This window comes from Anthonomus grandis, chromosome 3 (assembly GCF_022605725.1).
Source record: "Anthonomus grandis grandis chromosome 3, icAntGran1.3, whole genome shotgun sequence".
Taxonomy (NCBI): domain Eukaryota; kingdom Metazoa; phylum Arthropoda; class Insecta; order Coleoptera; family Curculionidae; genus Anthonomus; species Anthonomus grandis.
The window spans coordinates 2,471,970-2,489,289 of record NC_065548.1 but is presented as its reverse complement, the minus strand read 5'-3'; the positions used below and the strand labels follow the sequence as shown (position 1 = coordinate 2,489,289).

General features: G+C 33.4%; 3 protein-coding genes across 3 annotated transcripts in view; 1 reads left to right on the top strand and 2 right to left on the bottom strand.

The window, feature by feature from the left end:
* LOC126733713 (protein Wnt-1-like) overlaps positions 1-13,778 on the top strand; it is a 127,752-nt gene extending 113,974 nt beyond the window's left edge. The window contains exons 3-8 of the mRNA XM_050437093.1: positions 5,224-5,344; positions 8,791-8,908; positions 8,964-9,114; positions 9,205-9,326; positions 9,418-9,558; positions 13,342-13,778. Of these exons, the coding sequence (XP_050293050.1) occupies positions 5,224-5,344; positions 8,791-8,908; positions 8,964-9,114; positions 9,205-9,326; positions 9,418-9,558; positions 13,342-13,543 (855 nt within the window). The 3' untranslated portion in view covers positions 13,544-13,778. The remainder of the gene's footprint in view (positions 1-5,223; positions 5,345-8,790; positions 8,909-8,963; positions 9,115-9,204; positions 9,327-9,417; positions 9,559-13,341) is intronic.
* LOC126733714 (putative nuclease HARBI1) lies at positions 7,036-8,781 on the bottom strand. Its single transcript, XM_050437094.1, has 3 exons — positions 8,213-8,781; positions 7,848-8,134; positions 7,036-7,766 (listed from the first exon to the last, which is right to left on the bottom strand). The coding sequence occupies exons 1-3, from the start codon at positions 8,419-8,421 to the stop codon at positions 7,498-7,500; spliced, it is 765 nt and encodes a 254-aa protein (XP_050293051.1). The 5' UTR covers positions 8,422-8,781; the 3' UTR covers positions 7,036-7,497.
* A 1,312-nt stretch (positions 13,779-15,090) lies between the features above and the next one.
* On the bottom strand, positions 15,091-16,457 carry LOC126733712 (supervillin-like). The gene is made up of 2 exons (XM_050437091.1): positions 15,376-16,457; positions 15,091-15,321 (listed from the first exon to the last, which is right to left on the bottom strand). The coding sequence occupies exons 1-2, from the start codon at positions 16,304-16,306 to the stop codon at positions 15,098-15,100; spliced, it is 1,155 nt and encodes a 384-aa protein (XP_050293048.1). The 5' UTR covers positions 16,307-16,457; the 3' UTR covers positions 15,091-15,097.
* Between the last annotated feature and the right edge of the window lie 863 nt (positions 16,458-17,320).

Sequence of the window (17,320 nt, the reverse complement as noted above, 5' to 3'; positions counted from 1 at the left end):
TGTCTACTAAGTACTATTGCTCTAATAGTGTTAGGTAAATAACACTATTAGATTAAACAATGTCAAAAATTTGCGACAATAAAGTAAATCGCAAAAAACCAGGAATTCAGTGTACCGGTTTTTGTGAGCGTTTTTATCACGGTGATTGTCTCGGTATCAGTGGTTCGCAGTTGGATGGACTACGCGCCGACGGAGTAGCGTGGAAATGTACCGATTGTCGACGTAAAAGCGGTGCCGACTGGAACTGGATATTTCAGTCGATGCCCACCGTAATCCTACTGGGATGCAACTGTTACACACAACAACTACAAACGAGGACTTACTGGTTGCCATCGATGACCTAAAATCTGAGTTACGTGGAATAAGAGAACAGCAGGTCGGCCTATACAACTCCGTTACATTTTGTTCAGATAAAGTGTCCGATTTTGAAGAAAAACTGAACAGAATGAACGAGTGGATGCGTAATACCGACAAACTGATAAAAGAAAACCTCACGCTTAAGCAACAGGTACTTGCACTGGAAACCAAGTTAGATGAACTAGACCAAACACCAAGGTTAAACAATGTTGAAATACAAGGTATACCTGAGAGGGAAAACGAAAATTTAAATAACATTGTTCAGAGTATAGGTCAGTATGTAAAATGTGAAATTAAAAACGAGATAACTGAATACGTTACAAGAGTCCAACTAAATAAGAATTCAAGAAACAAAACTAAAAGAAGATAAAAGATAAAGAAAAATTTCTTGCAGCCGCAAAAGCAAAACGGCTAGAAAAGGAAAATGGTTCTCCAAAAATGTCAATACCAGGAATATCTGACAGCATATAATTATATTAATGAGCATCTTACCATGAAAAATAAAATTATTTTTAAAGAAGCCAGATCTGCTGCTAAAAACAAGAACTATAAATACTGCTGGTTTAGGAATGGAAGGATATTTGTTCGAAAAGATGATTCTTCGCGCATTATTCATATCAGTGATTGTGATGTATTGGAAAAGCTGTAATTTGCCACCAAATTTAATTATGCCATGAGAAAATTAGCTCAAATCTGAAAATCTACAAATATACTACCAAAACACACAGGGTCTTCGTACAAAAACTAATGATTTCTCCCAAAATCTACTCCTTAACGATTATGACGTCATCTGCCTAACCGAAACCTGGCTAAACAATAATATCTTATCAAGCGAGCTTTTTAGCGACAGTTACTTGGTATATCGCCGGGATCGAGAGACAACAAGCTCAAAGAGGAAGGATGGAGGAGGATGCTTAGTGGCGGTTAAATCAACACTGGAGTCCAACCGACGATATGATCTGGAGCTGGAGTGTGAAGATATTTGGGTCTCAATCAAGTCCAGCACTGGAGAGAACGTATTAGTGTGTTGTGTCTATATTCCACCTGGATGTGATTATTCAATGACAACTTTTATAAGTGGTTTGGTTAGGTTTGAAAATGTGTTGCAGAGTAGTTCTGTCCTGATCATTGGAGACTTCAACATGTCAACGGTAAGTTGGCGTACAATTATTAATGAATCGTTCTTTGAGTCAGTCCAATCTGGGAACAAGTTTTCGGAAGTTCTTAACATGTTTTCTTATCTTGAATTTAAACAATATAATTTTTTGAAAAGTTATAAAAGTAAAATACTAGATTTAGTTCTTTGTAATAGAGGCTTAGTAAGTAATCTACAACAATCTCTTAGCTGTTTAGTTAAAGAAAATGCTAACCATAAAGCAATTGAATTTGCTTGGTCAGTTTCTTGCATGAGACCTCTCCGAGCCTCAAATAATAAAATATATAACTTTAAAAAAGCTAATTTCGATAACATAAATCAACCCTTATCAGAAATCAATTGGAGTCAATGTTTAACGGGCGCTCACGTAGATGTCCTGGTGGACCAGTTTTATCACAAAATAGAACTAATTATAGAAAAATTAGTTCCGGTGCGTAGAGTTAAAGGCAACTTTCCTATCTATTTTCGTTTCGAAACAATCGCAGTAATAAAAGAAAAAATCAAACTCCATAAAAAATATAAAATATACAGTGATCGAGCTTCATACGATCGATTTTGTGAGCTTAGAACCCTATCTAAATAAATGATAAAAAATGACTATAAAGAGTATATAAATAGCATAGAATCCAACATTTTGGAAAATACAAAGAAATTTTGGGGTTTTGTTGGCAATAAGAGAAAAAACAATGTGTCTATTCCACACGCCGTAAAATTAGGTAATATTTCTGCAAAAGGTGGCAGGGATGTAAGCAATTTGTTTGCTCAATCTTTTAAGAGTGTTTATAATACATCAAATCCAGCTGTTTTTAATAAAAGTAATATTAAAATATACGAAATTTCAGAAAATAAAATTTTTGAGATATGTAAAAATTTATATGTAAATAAAAGTCCTGGGCCAGATAATATTCCACCTATCTTGGTAAGGAGCTGCGCAAATAGCTTGGTCAAGCCACTAGGCATTATATTCAATAAGTCGTTAAGATCAGGAGTTTTTCCTCAAAAATGGAAATTAGGCGAAATTTCACCAATTTTTAAAAATGGTGATAGGGAAGACGTGACAAACTATCGGCCCATTAGCAAGTTATGCATTTTTGGCAAAATCCTGGAAAAAATTATGTACGACACAATTTTTCCGAGTGTAAAACATAGAATTATTCAAGAAGAGCATGGTTTTTACCCTAAAAGATCTCTTGAAACAAATCTACTATGCTTTTCAGAATTTGTCACTAGAACAATAGATAACAAAGGTCAAGTGGATGTGATATATACCGACTTTAGTAAAGCATTCGACAAAATTGATCCTGAAATATTAATACAAAGGCTTGAAGAAGTCGATGTTGATCCTGCAATAATTAGATTATCCTGTTCCTATAACACAGGTAGAAAAAGTAGAGTAACTATTGATGGCCATAAATCCGAGTGGTTTGACATAACATCAGGTGTACCGCAAGGCAGTCACCTGGGTCCGTTGTTTTTTATAATATATATAAATTCAATAAAAAAATGGTTTAAACACTGTAAAATATTACTTTTTGCAGATGATTTGAAAATCTACTTAAAAATCGAGACCATGGATGACTGCCTCAAAATCCAACAAGACCTTTTGCGCCTTGAACAATACTGTCAGAAAAATCGTCTCTTTCTAAATTCTGCAAAGTGCTTTTGTATTTCTTTTACAAAAAATATTACTAAAATAATATCGCCTTACTCTATAAATAGCAGTAATCTGAAACGAGTTGTACAGATTAGAGATCTGGGAGTAATCCTGGATGAAAAATGGACTTTTAAATCTCACATTGAGCGAGTGATATGCGAGTCCAATAAGATGGCTGGTTTCATAAAAAGAAATTCAACGGATTTTAAAAACCCAAATTCAATTATCTCCTTATATAATACTTTTGTCCTCAGTAAACTTTCTTTTGCCTCAGTAATATGGAATCCGAAGTACAATGTAGACATTACGCGCCTAGAGCGGGTACAAAATAGGTTTCTAAAATATCTAGGATTTAAGACCAATATGCCAATATACAACCATAATTATACCATTATACGAGCCAAATTTAAATTTTCAACTCTTGAATACAGAAGAAATATCACAGATCTTTTTACGCTTTATAAAATAGTAAATTGTCACCTCGATTTACATTATCTTCTATCTCACATTAATATACGGATACCAAGGCAAAATGCAAGAAACCGAGACTTGTTTGCAGCTGATTTTTATCGAACCAACGTAGGACAGAACTCTCCACTTTCTAGAATTCAAAATGTTTTTAATTTTTACAACAATTTTCTGAATTCGGATATTTTTGGAACGCCGATAGGATCCTACAAACGCCAATTAAAAACCTACTTTTTAAAAAAGATAGAATAATTTTATTTTTGTTTATTTAATTCAGAACTTGTAACAGTTTACGCTCTATTTAATCTCATTAGTGTATTCATCTAAATTTCCCTTTTCTTTTTGATTGTATCTACACACGTAACATGTAAATTTAAGACAATGTTTGGTAAACCTATCATAAGTTTGTTATATATACACAGTGGATGCTTTTTTGTAACTTGTGTACTGTTCGCAACCTGAACTTGTAATAAATAAATAAAAATAAATAAACTAAAAATTATTGATAGTCTATCCTTCCTACACACTAGTTTTTTTTTTAAATAATAGTCACTGGCGTCATGTTTATACTTGACGAGCTGTAATCATAAACAAAGACAACTAGATTAATTTCCATGCGAGGGAAAGAGAGGGATGACATAAAATGGTATTAAGGTCGTTCGAACATGACAAGAAGAATAATAATATTTAAACTTTATTAAGGCCGTTCAAACATGCTTTTTTAAATTTATGTAATTAGATTAAACTAAAAAGTATTGATTCATTTATCCTTCCTACACTCTAGTATTATACTCTACTTTCAAATGACAAGATTTAATCATAAACAAAGACAACCACATTAATTTTCATGCGAGAGAGAGAGAGAGAGAGAGAGAGAGGGATAAATTAAAAATGTATTAAGGCCGTCCGAACATGGCAAAGATAAAAATGAAGGCAGTTAAATACTCGTATTATTATTTTTTTAAATTAAAGGTGCGTATTGATAGGCCATCCTGCCTACACTCTAGCTTATTTGAATTTTTTTGCCACTCTTAACAAATGTCTGGTTTCAAATATTAGTCACTAAAACCATCTTTATATTTGAAGAGCTGTAATCTTAGACAAGGCTAACTATATTAATTGCCATGCAACAGAAAGAGAGGGGTTTATTAAAAATGCATTAAGGCCGTCCGAACATGACAAGGAGAATAATAACTACATTTTATTAAGGTCGTTCAAACATGTTTTTTTTTTTTTTTAAATTTAAGAGTATGTATTATTGGTTTAAGGCAAAAACTACTGATAAATCTATCCTTACTAAACTCTAATTTATTTCTAGTCTTTTACTCTAGTTGACAATAATAGCCACTGGTGCCATGTTTAAACTTGATGAACTGTAATCATAAATAAGGACAACTAGATTAATTGCCATGCGAGGGAAAGAAAAGGATAAATTCAAAATATATTAAGACCTTACGAACATAACAAATAGAATAATAATAATAATAAATTTTTATTAAGGCTGTTCGAACATGCCTATACTTTTAAACCGATTAAAGAGTTGATTCGCAATTTTTTAATCTTTCGTAACGGATGTTTTTAATTTCAGATAATAAGCGCCGGTGCCAAATTGGCGGTGGAGGAATGTCAGACGCAGTTCGCGTTCAGCCGATGGAACTGCACGACGTTTCCCGAGAAAAATAACACGTTCGGCAACGTCGTTACCATAAGTAAGTAATTTGAAAACTCGCGCCAATTATGCCCGTATGCACCGTTTTAAAACCTAAACGTACTTAGCTAATTGAGATTATATTAATCTTCTTTGTTTGTGATGCATCGTACGGGAATTATCTAATCTGGATTTATGATATGGCAACATTGTTAGCATTCAAAAAAAAAGCATATCAGATGGATTTATGAGATTTTGAGGTTACAAAAAGAAAATAAAAGTGGATATTATAAACAAAAAAAAAACTTATTATTATAACTGTAACATAAGTTGTAGTAAAAATTAAGTGATTTTGTCAATTTTTTTGCTTATAATGGCAGAAAAAAAGGTGGCAAGAATCCCCAACTTTTCACCCGCGGAGAAAGAATCTTAAATGAACATTGTCATGAAATACGCTTCAGTCTTAGAAGATAAAAGAACCAATAGAACTAGCATTGAAGAGAAAGCTGAAATATGGAAAAAAATTGAATCTGAGTTTAACAATTCAACGCCTGTTTTGGCATTTAGAAGTCACGACTAACTCAAAAGGTTGTATGACAATAAAAAAAAGGATATTAGGAAAAAATTGGCAGAACACAAGAAGGAGATTTATTTAACTGGAGGGGGACCTGCACCCCCTGACATAGTTCTCAATAGAGTAGACAATCTATTGTTACAAGTTCTAAATGAAAAATCTGTGAAAGGGTTTAGTTCTGAATTTGATTCTGACAACTATTTTAACCAGGATGACAGCTTGACAATAACACAAAAAGAAAATTTTGAACCAATTCCCAAGAAAAAGAAGACTGACATTCAGGACACATCTAATAATGTTGAAGATATTAACATTTTTGAATTTGTTCCAACAGATGTTACTGACAATGGCAATAAGGTAAGGACAATATATCTTTAGGCATAACAAATAGTTTAATTAAAAAGATTTTAGGCTATAATACCTGAGTCAATCTGTTATAATCAAAGTACTAGGTGTCCTCCAGCAGTACTACAAAAACCTATTAATTCAAAACTCATACCTCATAGAGAAACTAGTGAAGCTACTACCAGTAGTACAATAGTGAGCACTCCTGGAAATGTAAGAAGAAAAAATAAAATCCCTCAATCAAACAGAAGAAGACCCGTTGGAGGCTTGCATGCTTTAACATCATCTGATGTCAGTGAAAAGTATAATATCTTATTGGACAGAAGATTAGTTTTAATAGAAAAACAAATTGAACAGGCAATTGAGGCCAAACAATTTGCTCAAGAGGAACATAAACAAAAAATTATAAATTTAAAGTTAGAAGAAGATAATTTGAGCTTGCAAAAGCAAGAAAAGCTACTGAAAATAGAGCTATTAAAGACAGAAATTACATATAAACAATCGCTGTTTAATACAGTGACCTCAACCATCTAAATATTTTTGGACTTGTTTTAACAAAATTTAATATTTACCAAAAATGGTTAGTTTTATATTTATTTGGATATTTATTTCTTATGATCTCACTAATTATATATCATTAATATTAGGGTTTTGCAAAAGTACAAGTTTAATAAAGTTAAGCAAGTTTAATCCTATAGCATAAGTGCAATTTTGGTTATTAACTTATTTGATTTTTGAAGTATAAAATTTGTTGGGAAATATTCTAATAAAAAATCATTATATATTTTTTGTTTTATTATAGACTAAATTATTTTTTAATGCCTAAAGATGTATAAAATAATGTTCAATTAAATGTCTGCGTTGGTCAAAAGCATTACGGTTTTCTGGGTTTCTTCTTTCAATGACATCAGGAATATTTCCAAGCTCAATTAAATAATTAAGCTCTTCTGCATTTATATTTTCTGCTAAAGGTGGTTCATCTTCATTGTTTTCTTTTGCAACATTATGCAATATTCCAGTGGCCACTATTATGTCACTGGCTAATTCTGGCTTGTATCGCAATCCATAAGCCAAAATAGGAAACCTCCTTTTCCAAACACCAAACAATCTTTCTATAGTATTGCGTGTTCTAATATGAGCCTCATTGTATAACTCCTCTGCATGGTTTGAGGGATTTAACAAGGGTACTAACAGGTAATTGTGGTTAGCATATCCACTATCACCTAAAATTATCAACCAATATATAAGTATGTATTACAACAATTCAAGTCGTACATAGAGTACTAGAAATGAAATTATAAAGTAATATTAACCAGTAATTTTAAATTTATATAATGGAAAGATGTTTTATAACTGTTATACCTGCCTAGTAAAACAGAATCTTGGAATTCTTGTCCCTCAAATCTTGCACGTATCCTGATATTATTGAAAACAGTTAAATCATGTGCAGAACCAGGCCATCTTGCCACAATATCTTGAATTTTTAGCTGTGAATCCCCAACAACCTGGGTGTTAATAGAAAAATATCCCTTTCTATTCCTAAATACCTCGGCATCATCTCCTCCTAAAATCATGATTTATTATCATTTCGAGACTATAAAGGTATTAAAATGGATAAAGTTTAAAAATAAAAGGCACTCCTTACCAGGCGACTGAATTCTAATGTAAGTACCATCGACACAACCAATCACCTTAGGAAACCTGGAAATATTGTAATAGTCTGTTGAAATTCTTAACTTTTCATGCTCATTTTGTGGCATTCTCATGTGATAGGGCCTTGTGAGGCAAATTGCTCTTGTAACCCTCCTGAAAGTCCTTAAAACTGTTGTTTGATGACATCCAATAAAATCTGATATTGCCGTTTGATGGTTGCCACAAGAATATAATCGTAATGTTGTTAGCAACTGATTTATTGGTGTTAAACTATTGTTGCTACAAGAGAAACAAATTATAGTCATAAGAACACTTTGAAGCATTTCTGGGACAATTTTTTTTATCTAAACAACTTACAGGTCATTGTTGTACTCAATCTGATCTTCAATTTCACTTAAAAAGTTTAATACAGTCTGTTTAGTTAAGCGAAATCGACGAAAAAATGAAAAATTGTCCATGCTGTCGAAATATTCACTTCTTTCATAGTTTCGTCGGGGAAAACCGAAATTGATAATATCCAGCATTTCTTGGTCATCATCCACAAACAGTTCATCTTCTAAATCCATTTTATAAAAGTGATATGGGTAGACAGTAAACTAAAAGGACATGCGGTATGCCACCAATTTTATTAACAATATTTTCAATTCAAGCAAACTGAGAACAAACCAGGAAACCACAACAAAACATAAGTTAGGTTAGAAAACCAGTTAATCGCGGGACTAAACCTTCCTCTTCCATGGATCTTGTAATCGAAAGCTTAAACGATTCTTTTCATACGGTGCATCACAAATTTTTGAACTAAGCGAGCTTAAACCCATAATCACAAAAAATAACCTTCGGAAGGTTATTTTTTGTGCCCATAATCCAGATTAAGTATATACGGTGCATACGGGCGTTATTGCCTCGAATCTAATCGCGATTTGTTCGTTTTCAAGAAAGTAGGGAGGCGGCCTACATAAACGCCATATCGGCCGCCTCGATGGCCTACGCGGTCACCAGGGCCTGCACCAAAGGCGAATTGGCCGAATATTGCTCGTGTGACAATAAAATCAGGTAATTTTTCAGAAATATTTTAATACTTTAGGGTGCAATTAATTTGGATCTTTAGACAGAGAAAAACGGTCAAATGGAAATGGGGCGGATGCTCGGACGATATCAGGTACGGAGAGAAGTTTTCCAGGGAGTTTCTTGACGTGCAGGAAGATCAAAACACCGCCCTGGGGCTCATGAATTTACATAATAACGAGGCGGGACGTAGGGTTAGTAGTAACCCAGGGGTTCAAAACCCACTCATTTAATATTATTTGACAAGTGACCAGGGGTCTTTATTAAACATCTCCTTGTTTTAGGCAGTAAGATCACGGATGCAAAGGACTTGCAAGTGCCACGGGGTGTCTGGATCCTGCAGCATGCAAATTTGCTGGAGACGTCTTCCTTCGTTGAGAAAAGTCGCCGAGGGACTTTATAAAAGGTACCAAAAAGACTTAATATAGGTTAGGATTTTTATGCTCTCTCACTGTCACTCTTGACAGCACCCAAATTTCGACATTTTTCAATTTTAGATATGAGGGTGCCTCGCACGTGAAATACGTGGAAAGGCGACGGAAGAAATTAAAGGTGATCAGCCCGGACTTTAAGAAGCCGAATCGGACCGATTTGGTTTATTTGGAAGATTCTCCGGATTATTGTGACAAAAATGACACGTGAGTGCTCGTTTATTTGTTTTTATAGAGTTTAAGTTCAGCAGCGTTTTCTTATTTACCCCCGTCCTTATTATCAATGTCAAAACTGTCAGTTGTCAATGGCTAAAGATGTCACTGTCAACTGTCGTAATAGATTTACGTGTTTGTAGTCTCCATTACCATCAAAATAGTCATAGCTCTAATAATAATAACAATGTTTTGGTGCTCATAAAGTATTAGAATGCATAAGGCATAATAACTGCATCAACAGGAATTATAACCTCACTTTTGTTGCTTAAGTTTTCAAAATGTTATATTTATGCTAGAATGGTGGTCTTTTTCTTCTTCTTGGTATCTATAAAACCATAAACGGCATATATAGACACCAAGAGTGACCAAAGGGCAATTCGCAAAGTAATTTGGCCTTTAAGAGAAGCCGAGGGTGACTTTGTTGATGAAGCGTTTGTGAACAAGCTTTCGACTGGATAAAACATTCAGCACTTAAAGAGTAGCTAAATAGTGATTAAAAAGTACATGAATCTAAAAAATAATAAGAAGCAAATAGGAATAAAATCTAAAAAGGGGCAGATATGAAAGGTAACAATCTTTTCAATAAAAAAGGCAAACATATAGAACAAAATTATTAAAGTTCATATGACCATAAACCAAATTAAAAATTTGAAGAAAAAAACAAACCAAGACCAAAAACTTGCGCACATGGTTTATCACTATTCATGAACAAAATATTCGATAAGACTATAAAATGCTTCACTTTTGAGGATTGATGCAGCTTTTGAAGCAAATCTGAGTTTGTGCAGGCTTTAAATTAGTTGGGAGAAAGTTAAAAATCTTAATACTTAAATAAATAAGAAAGTTTTGAGTCAATTCGCTCTTTGGAATGAGCATAGGAATTTTGAAGTTTTGTCTGCTCTGTCCTGACTTATCATATTTAAGGTTAGTATTGTCCAAGGCTGTATCTATAAAAAATCATTGTTCATGCTAATATCATGTGAACAGCCAATTACCAAATCTTAAGAACAAAGGAAAATTGTATCAGAGGACTCCTTATAACTGATTACACTACAGTTTACATAAACTAGGTTAGTAACTCTCAAAGTTAAGAAATCTCTAAATTTATTAAATAAATCAAGAGTCACTCACTATTAATTGAAAATCTTTTTAGCTTTTCGACCACTGATATTATTTCTTAATTAACATATATTAGTTTACTTGTGCATTTTTTTTATCTCGGGTCATAGGGTTTTACGTGTAATATTTTCAACCCCATGTCAGAACCTGTTCTATTTAATCGATAGGATTGAAACTTGGAACAAGTAAAGTTTAAGTTAACAGACTTTAAAAAATCCCATTATTTTGCAAAAAAATTTGCGAGAAACTTATTTAAAATACGTTTTTCTGATAACAAAGTTTGCTTTTTCTGCACCTCATAACCTTCATTACCTTTACACTTCAAAGCAGGTAGACAAATATCTGACAGTGACACAAAATAATTCCCTCAAAATCTCAAAAATATATTTTCAAAAATCAACAATAAACAAATAAAACCGTTCAAATAAATTGTTCAAAGTGACCTCCAAATTGAGCCAAACAAAAGCCCAGACAGTTGTAGAAATGTCTTTTAACATTTAGGAGCTGCTGGGGAGTAATGGTACGCGAAGCCTCGATAATTCTATTACGAAGTTCTTCGATATTGTTGGGTCTGCCTCTAACAATATCAAACACTTTCGATGATAGATAGCCCCAATAAAAGTTATCTAAAGGCGAAAGATCGGGGCTTCGCGCCGGCCATTTAGATGGCCCAAAACATCCAATCCAGCGGCCTGGGAACGTGGCATTCAAAAACCTTGGTAACAGTCGCTGCACTATGAGCGGGGGCTCCATCATGTTGAAAAATTATCCTGCCATTTTGAACAATGACCTGCACCTGAAGTAATTCTAAATATTTTGCAGTATTCAGGCTACCCTCTTTGAAAAATGGTCCAATTATTCGATCTCCAAGAATTCCTGCCCACACGTTAAGTTTCTGTCTTGTTTGGCTATGCGTTTCCTGGATGACGTGAGGATTTTCTCGCGCCCATATTCGAGTATTTTGTTTGTTGACTGTACCATTTGTACAGAAAGTACTTTCCTCTGAAAATAGTATTTTGTTTGTAATTGTGGGGTCATTGTTAATTCGTTCCATCCACTGTTCACAAAACTGCATTCTAAGAAAGAATATTAATCATTAGGCAAGAGTTCTTGAACATTTCTAACTTTAAAAGATTTGTATTTTCCTTTTCTGATTGCCTTGTAGCAACTACTCCTACTTTTTCCGGTAACTTCAGCAAACTGAGTAAGACTATTTGTTGGATTTTCTTCAACGGCCAAGCATACCTCTATTTTAAATTCTTCGTCTACTACAGTTTCGGTTCTTTTTCGTTTTAAGTGAGAGCTGGCGATGCATCCAATCGTAATAAGTTGTACAGTTGATCTAGACGGGACGGGACGGTTAGGATAAGACACGGCAAAATTATCTACTACTTCTTGCGGCGACATTCCTCTAATGTAGTTTGAAACCATCTCAATACGTTCCTCCGTAAAAGTGTAAATCGACATTTTAAAGAGTTTTTGAACAATTTCAATGGAGCAATTTAAAAATTATTTTGGGTCACTGTCAGATATTTGTCTACCTGCTTTGAAGTGTAAAGGTAATGAAGGTTACGAGGTGCAGAAAAAGCAAACTTTTTCATCAGAAAAACGTGTTTTAAATAGGTTTCTCGCAAATTTTTTTGCAAAATAATGGGATTTTTTAAAGTCTGTTAACTTAAACTTCACTTGTTCCAAGTTTCAATCCTATCGATTAAATAGAACAGGTTCTGACATGGGGTTGAAAATATTACACGTAAAACCCTATGACCCGAGATAAAAAAATGCACTGTATATTGATAGGTAAAGAAATTTGGAAGAGTGTTAGACTGTAAACAATTAAATTGGTACTGAAACACTTACTATTACTTAAGAGAGTTATGTCAGACATTCTAATAGAATTGTCATTTAAACCAGCCAAAATAATTACATAATAAATAACAGACAAATCAGAAATATAACAGTCACATGAATACACTAATTCCAGGTACACATACAATACACTAATACCGGTTGGTTTTGAGGTGAAAAATATCCTAATTTTCCAGGCTATTCTTTCAAAGTTCTGACAAATTTTTTTTGTAAATAATCCATTTTTTACTGAATTTGTTTTAATTCAGTTCATTTAGTTTACCAGTGAGCTCGTGCTTGCCCTTTTCTAAGGATGTACCTAATTAACTCCGATAGCTTCTTTTCCCTACCTATCAGGTTGGTAATTACAATAATAAGTTCCTCTTATAACCAATATCTAGTAAAGAAGAGAATTTTTTTTCTGTTTCAAATGTATCGTCCTCAAAAATCACACTATTTCTTGTCAATACGTCTATCTTTTTCCTTCATTATTCAAATTAGTAATATCCAATTGATAATTCCTTATTATATTTACCTCTTTATTGAAATTTTCCTGACAATTTGATTAACATTAAGTCTTGGAACGTCCTAATTATACATCAGAAATAACTCTGTCTTCTTTAAAGTCCTTTTTTCTGAGGCATTTCAAATTGCAACTCATTTTAAACAATAGTGTTTTTTTTAGGAATAACAAGATCACATAAGTACTGATAAAACACTTTTATTGTAACAAAAGATTATAATTTTTTAGTCTTACTACAAAATTGTAACTAGGGAAGCCTCCTTATCAATTCCCTTATATTTTAGATTAAATATCCTGGGAACCAGAGGTCGTGTCTGCAATTTGACCAGCCAAGGAATAGACGGTTGTCCGTTATTATGCTGCGGACGGGGCTACCAGACCCGCGTAAAAGACGTGGAGGAAAAGTGCGACTGTAAATTCGTGTGGTGTTGTAATGTGGTGTGCGAGACGTGTCGCTTCAGGAAGGAGGAACATGTGTGTAACTGAAGTTGTGAAATTTCATTTAAAAAAAAAAAAAAAGGTTGTGTCGATTACCTAATTTCTATAAGCACCCGGTATGTGATTAGGTTTCAAAAGAGAAGCGGTTCCTTCCCAGTTCCCCAACCCGAAAGTCTTGAATCTAAAGCTTTATTTAGTTTTGTATATGTCATTTTAGTTCTGTAGCTAATTTTATAAGTAACTGTAATGCTTTAAATTGTAATAAATGTTATGTTAACATGGTTGCCAAAATTTCTTCTTACATGCCTTGTATATACTTTCTTATTGTGCACTTCCTATTATGTCGGTACCACTTTAAACATCATAGATATTTAAGTAGAATATAAACGAATTTATATAGTTCTCTTGTACATAGGATCTTAATATATTTGTCTTTAGGTTTAGGAACTTTTTATAGCTAGTGATTACCATTAGTGTACATAGGCCCCAGTTATATGTAGAGGTAGTTTCCCCCTGCCCCTTTTAAGTGTGACTTTGTACTTAAATGTGAATCTCTTTATTGTACAAAACCATTTATTTACTCGAGATATCATTATAACCTACAAAATGTCTGTCCTGTGCCATATGATAAATATCATGTACCCCACCCATTTTGAATCATATTAAATTTATATGAACTTTTTATATTTCCATTGTAGCATCTTAAAGGAGATGATATTATTGTGTAATTAAGTACCTCTCGACTTGTACTATTATTGTATTTATTAACTTAAATGTTGTTGTATGCAGTATTAATAAAATCTTTGTGTAGAAACTGGAATAAGTAGGACTTTTATTTATTCAAATCCCTCTACCATAATAATTATGATATATAGAAAGAAACGTTTGTGAAATGTTAGTTTTTTCCTCAAAAGTTCAAGTTTGCTGATTTATAAAAATGCTTCTAGTTTCAAAAGTGTTTGAGGTACAAAAATCGTTAATACCTTAAAATGTTCACCCTAAAAGGCCACATCTCTGAGTGGAACTCTTATTGAAGAACCTCAAATTTTTGGAAATATCTCAAAAAAATGGGAAAGTTGCTGATTATCAGAATCACTTTACTAAAGGGAATTTTTTTGCTATAAAATCTTAGGATATCACGACGTGTTGTATGTTAAATAAATCTACAAACACTGCTTTTCATTGGACTGAAAGATTTTTTAAAATACCTTTAGCGGTTGTGAAAATATAGTAAGAAACGTTTGTAAAATTGTAGTTTTTTCCTTAAAGTTCAAATTTGCCAATTTACAAAAATGCCACTGCTTTCAAAAGTTTTTAACGTACAAAAATCGTTAATACCTTAAAATGTTCATCCTAAAAGGCCACACCTTTGAGTGGAACTCTTATTGAAGAACCTCAAATGATTTTGAAAATATCTCAAAAAATGGGAAATTTTGCAAAAAAAAACAGAGGTTACCAAAATCACTATAGATAAGTGAGTTTTTTAGGTATAAAATGTTGGGACATCACAATGTTTTATGTTTCATCAAACATTGCTTTTGATTGGACTAAAAGTTTTTTTTTTTTTTAACTTAAAGGTGCAAATAAATGTACAATCAGCGTTCAATTCCACACTGGAAATATATTTTGAAACTCCAAAGGTTCTTTTTTAGCATAAACATGATAAAATTGTATTTTTTGCGACATAATCCTCGCCTTCTCTGAAATATACTCCTCGGCTAACTGTTTTGCTAAAATAACCTCTTTTTCAAACTCCTCGCAGCCAGTGCTACTCCTCTTTCCTTCCCACAAGTAGACTTCAGTATTATTGTCCAAGAGAAACAGTGCTAAAGACAAATGTATTTAATTTAATCCCTTTTAAAGTAAAAACTATATCTAACCTGGTTGTATGGCAGAATACAAATGATTTTGCAAGAAGGGAAATGGGGCAACAACCCCCTCGGCCCTCAAAGGATACTCCACCGGGGTAGCCTCGAATTGCCCCCCAATTGAGTTCAAATAAAACAACTTAGGACTGAATTGATGCATTAATTCAATGGGGCAATATTCGCTAAGTTCCCCCTTTAAGGTGTTCAGAAATACCTCGTTTTCTGAACCCTCTTTTACAGTCTCCACAGAGAAAGTTTGCCAACCTTTTTGCCAATTTTGAAGGGTCTTCAAAAATTCATTACTGTGCTCTAACCCTACACTCTTCCCTCGCCAAATTATGAATTTTTCTACCCCAGGATGGATTAAGACAAACACGGCTCTACTCCTTAAAGCTCGTTTCTCGCAAGGGACTTCATAGAAATGCAGTTCCTCTGGCAACTCTCCTCTAGCCATCAGTAGATGAGGCTGCTTATCATTAAAACCACTGCTTTCCCCCGAAAATACAAAAACACCCTGTGGGAACCCATGGAAGAATAAGGCAGGCTCACTCCATTGCACTATTCGTTCAACTGGACAATGCTCCTCGATGTCTGGTGGTAGCGGGCTGAAACCTTTAACAGCATTTCGACCTCTCCAGTGATAAACTAAAAGTTCTTCCAAGATTGTATTGTCAAGTTTTAAATCAAAAATCCACTGAATAATGTAAGATTCTTGGTCAAAGAATATGCCAGAGGGATCATTTACCTTCATAAGTTGTTCCTTAATAATCTTCCAGCAAGTCAAGTTATTTGTTTTTAGTAGTGTATGGGTGTAACTGTCTTGGGGTGTAGCACTGGGTCTGGTAATTTTGTAGAAATTTACGAAAACCGTTGGTTCAGTGTATTTGGGAGAAATCAGATCTTTTAGATTAATATTCATTTTGGCACTTTTAATGAGTTTCATAAGTTAATAATGTTCTTATTAATATCTTATCCTTATCAAAGTTCTAATTTGTTATATATGATAATAAAGAACCAAATAATAAAAACGGGTATTAATAAAGTCAGTATTGGCTGCAAAAATGAAAAAAAAGGTGTAAACAAACTACTAACATAACCTAACTCTTAAAATTGACATTGACAAGTCATTAACTGCCCTCTAGCGGTAATAACCGGTAACATTTTTTAGACTTTCTTCACGTCCGCAAAAAAATTGTACTTGCTTTCCTTGTCTTTATGTAAGTAGAACATAAATAAACCAAAGTTGCCATAACTTAAAATATTAGAAGTCCTGGTTAGTCATAATAATTAACAGTTGCTCAGGGATTTAAGCAGTAAATCACTAAACATTCAGGTAAACCTTAAAAAATGCTTCTCTTAACTCTTATGTTGCACAGTAAGAACTTTTTGTATAGAGAGTTAAAATCTGGCAACATGTAAAAAATTGCTTTTGACACATGAGTCAGAGACAACCGACAAGCAAAATTATGCCCGCGTCACGTTTACCCATTACATAAAGTCCGTATCTTTCTGTGACACGTTAATTTTCATATATTCGTTTCGCTTTAATAAAAAAATTAATTGTAAACAAACTAAACCTAACTCTGACATTGACTGCCCTCTGGCAAAAAGAAAAAAAATGGTATTTGTTTTTCTTGTCTTCATGCACGTAGAAAAAGAACCAACCAACGTTGCCATAACTTCAAATATTAGTAGAAATCCTGCTTCATAATAATTAACAATTGCTTAGGCATGTTCAAGTACTTAATTACTGAAATATTTATGTTACCCTTAAAAATAGCTTTTCTTAATTTTTTTGTTGTACAGTTAAAAATTTTTGTATAAAAAGTTTAAAATGTGGCAACATCTAAATGTTTCCCTTTGACACATGTGACAGTTACAACTGACAAGTAAAATAATGCCCGCTTCACGTTAACCATTGCATAACCTACCTATCTTTGCCTGACACGTTGATTTT

Coding starts and splice junctions, on each gene's coding strand:
- LOC126733712 (XM_050437091.1), bottom strand. CDS start 16,306: ATGAAACTCATTAAAAGTGCCAAAATGAATATTAATCTAAAAGATCTG. Junction 15,322..15,375: donor GTATTCTGCCATACAACCAG/GTTAGATATAGT, acceptor ATTTGTCTTTAG/CACTGTTTCTCTTGGACAAT.
- LOC126733714 (XM_050437094.1), bottom strand. CDS start 8,421: ATGGATTTAGAAGATGAACTGTTTGTGGATGATGACCAAGAAATGCTG. Junction 8,135..8,212: donor ATTGAGTACAACAATGACCT/GTAAGTTGTTTA, acceptor TTTCTCTTGTAG/CAACAATAGTTTAACACCAA. Junction 7,767..7,847: donor CATTAGAATTCAGTCGCCTG/GTAAGGAGTGCC, acceptor TCATGATTTTAG/GAGGAGATGATGCCGAGGTA.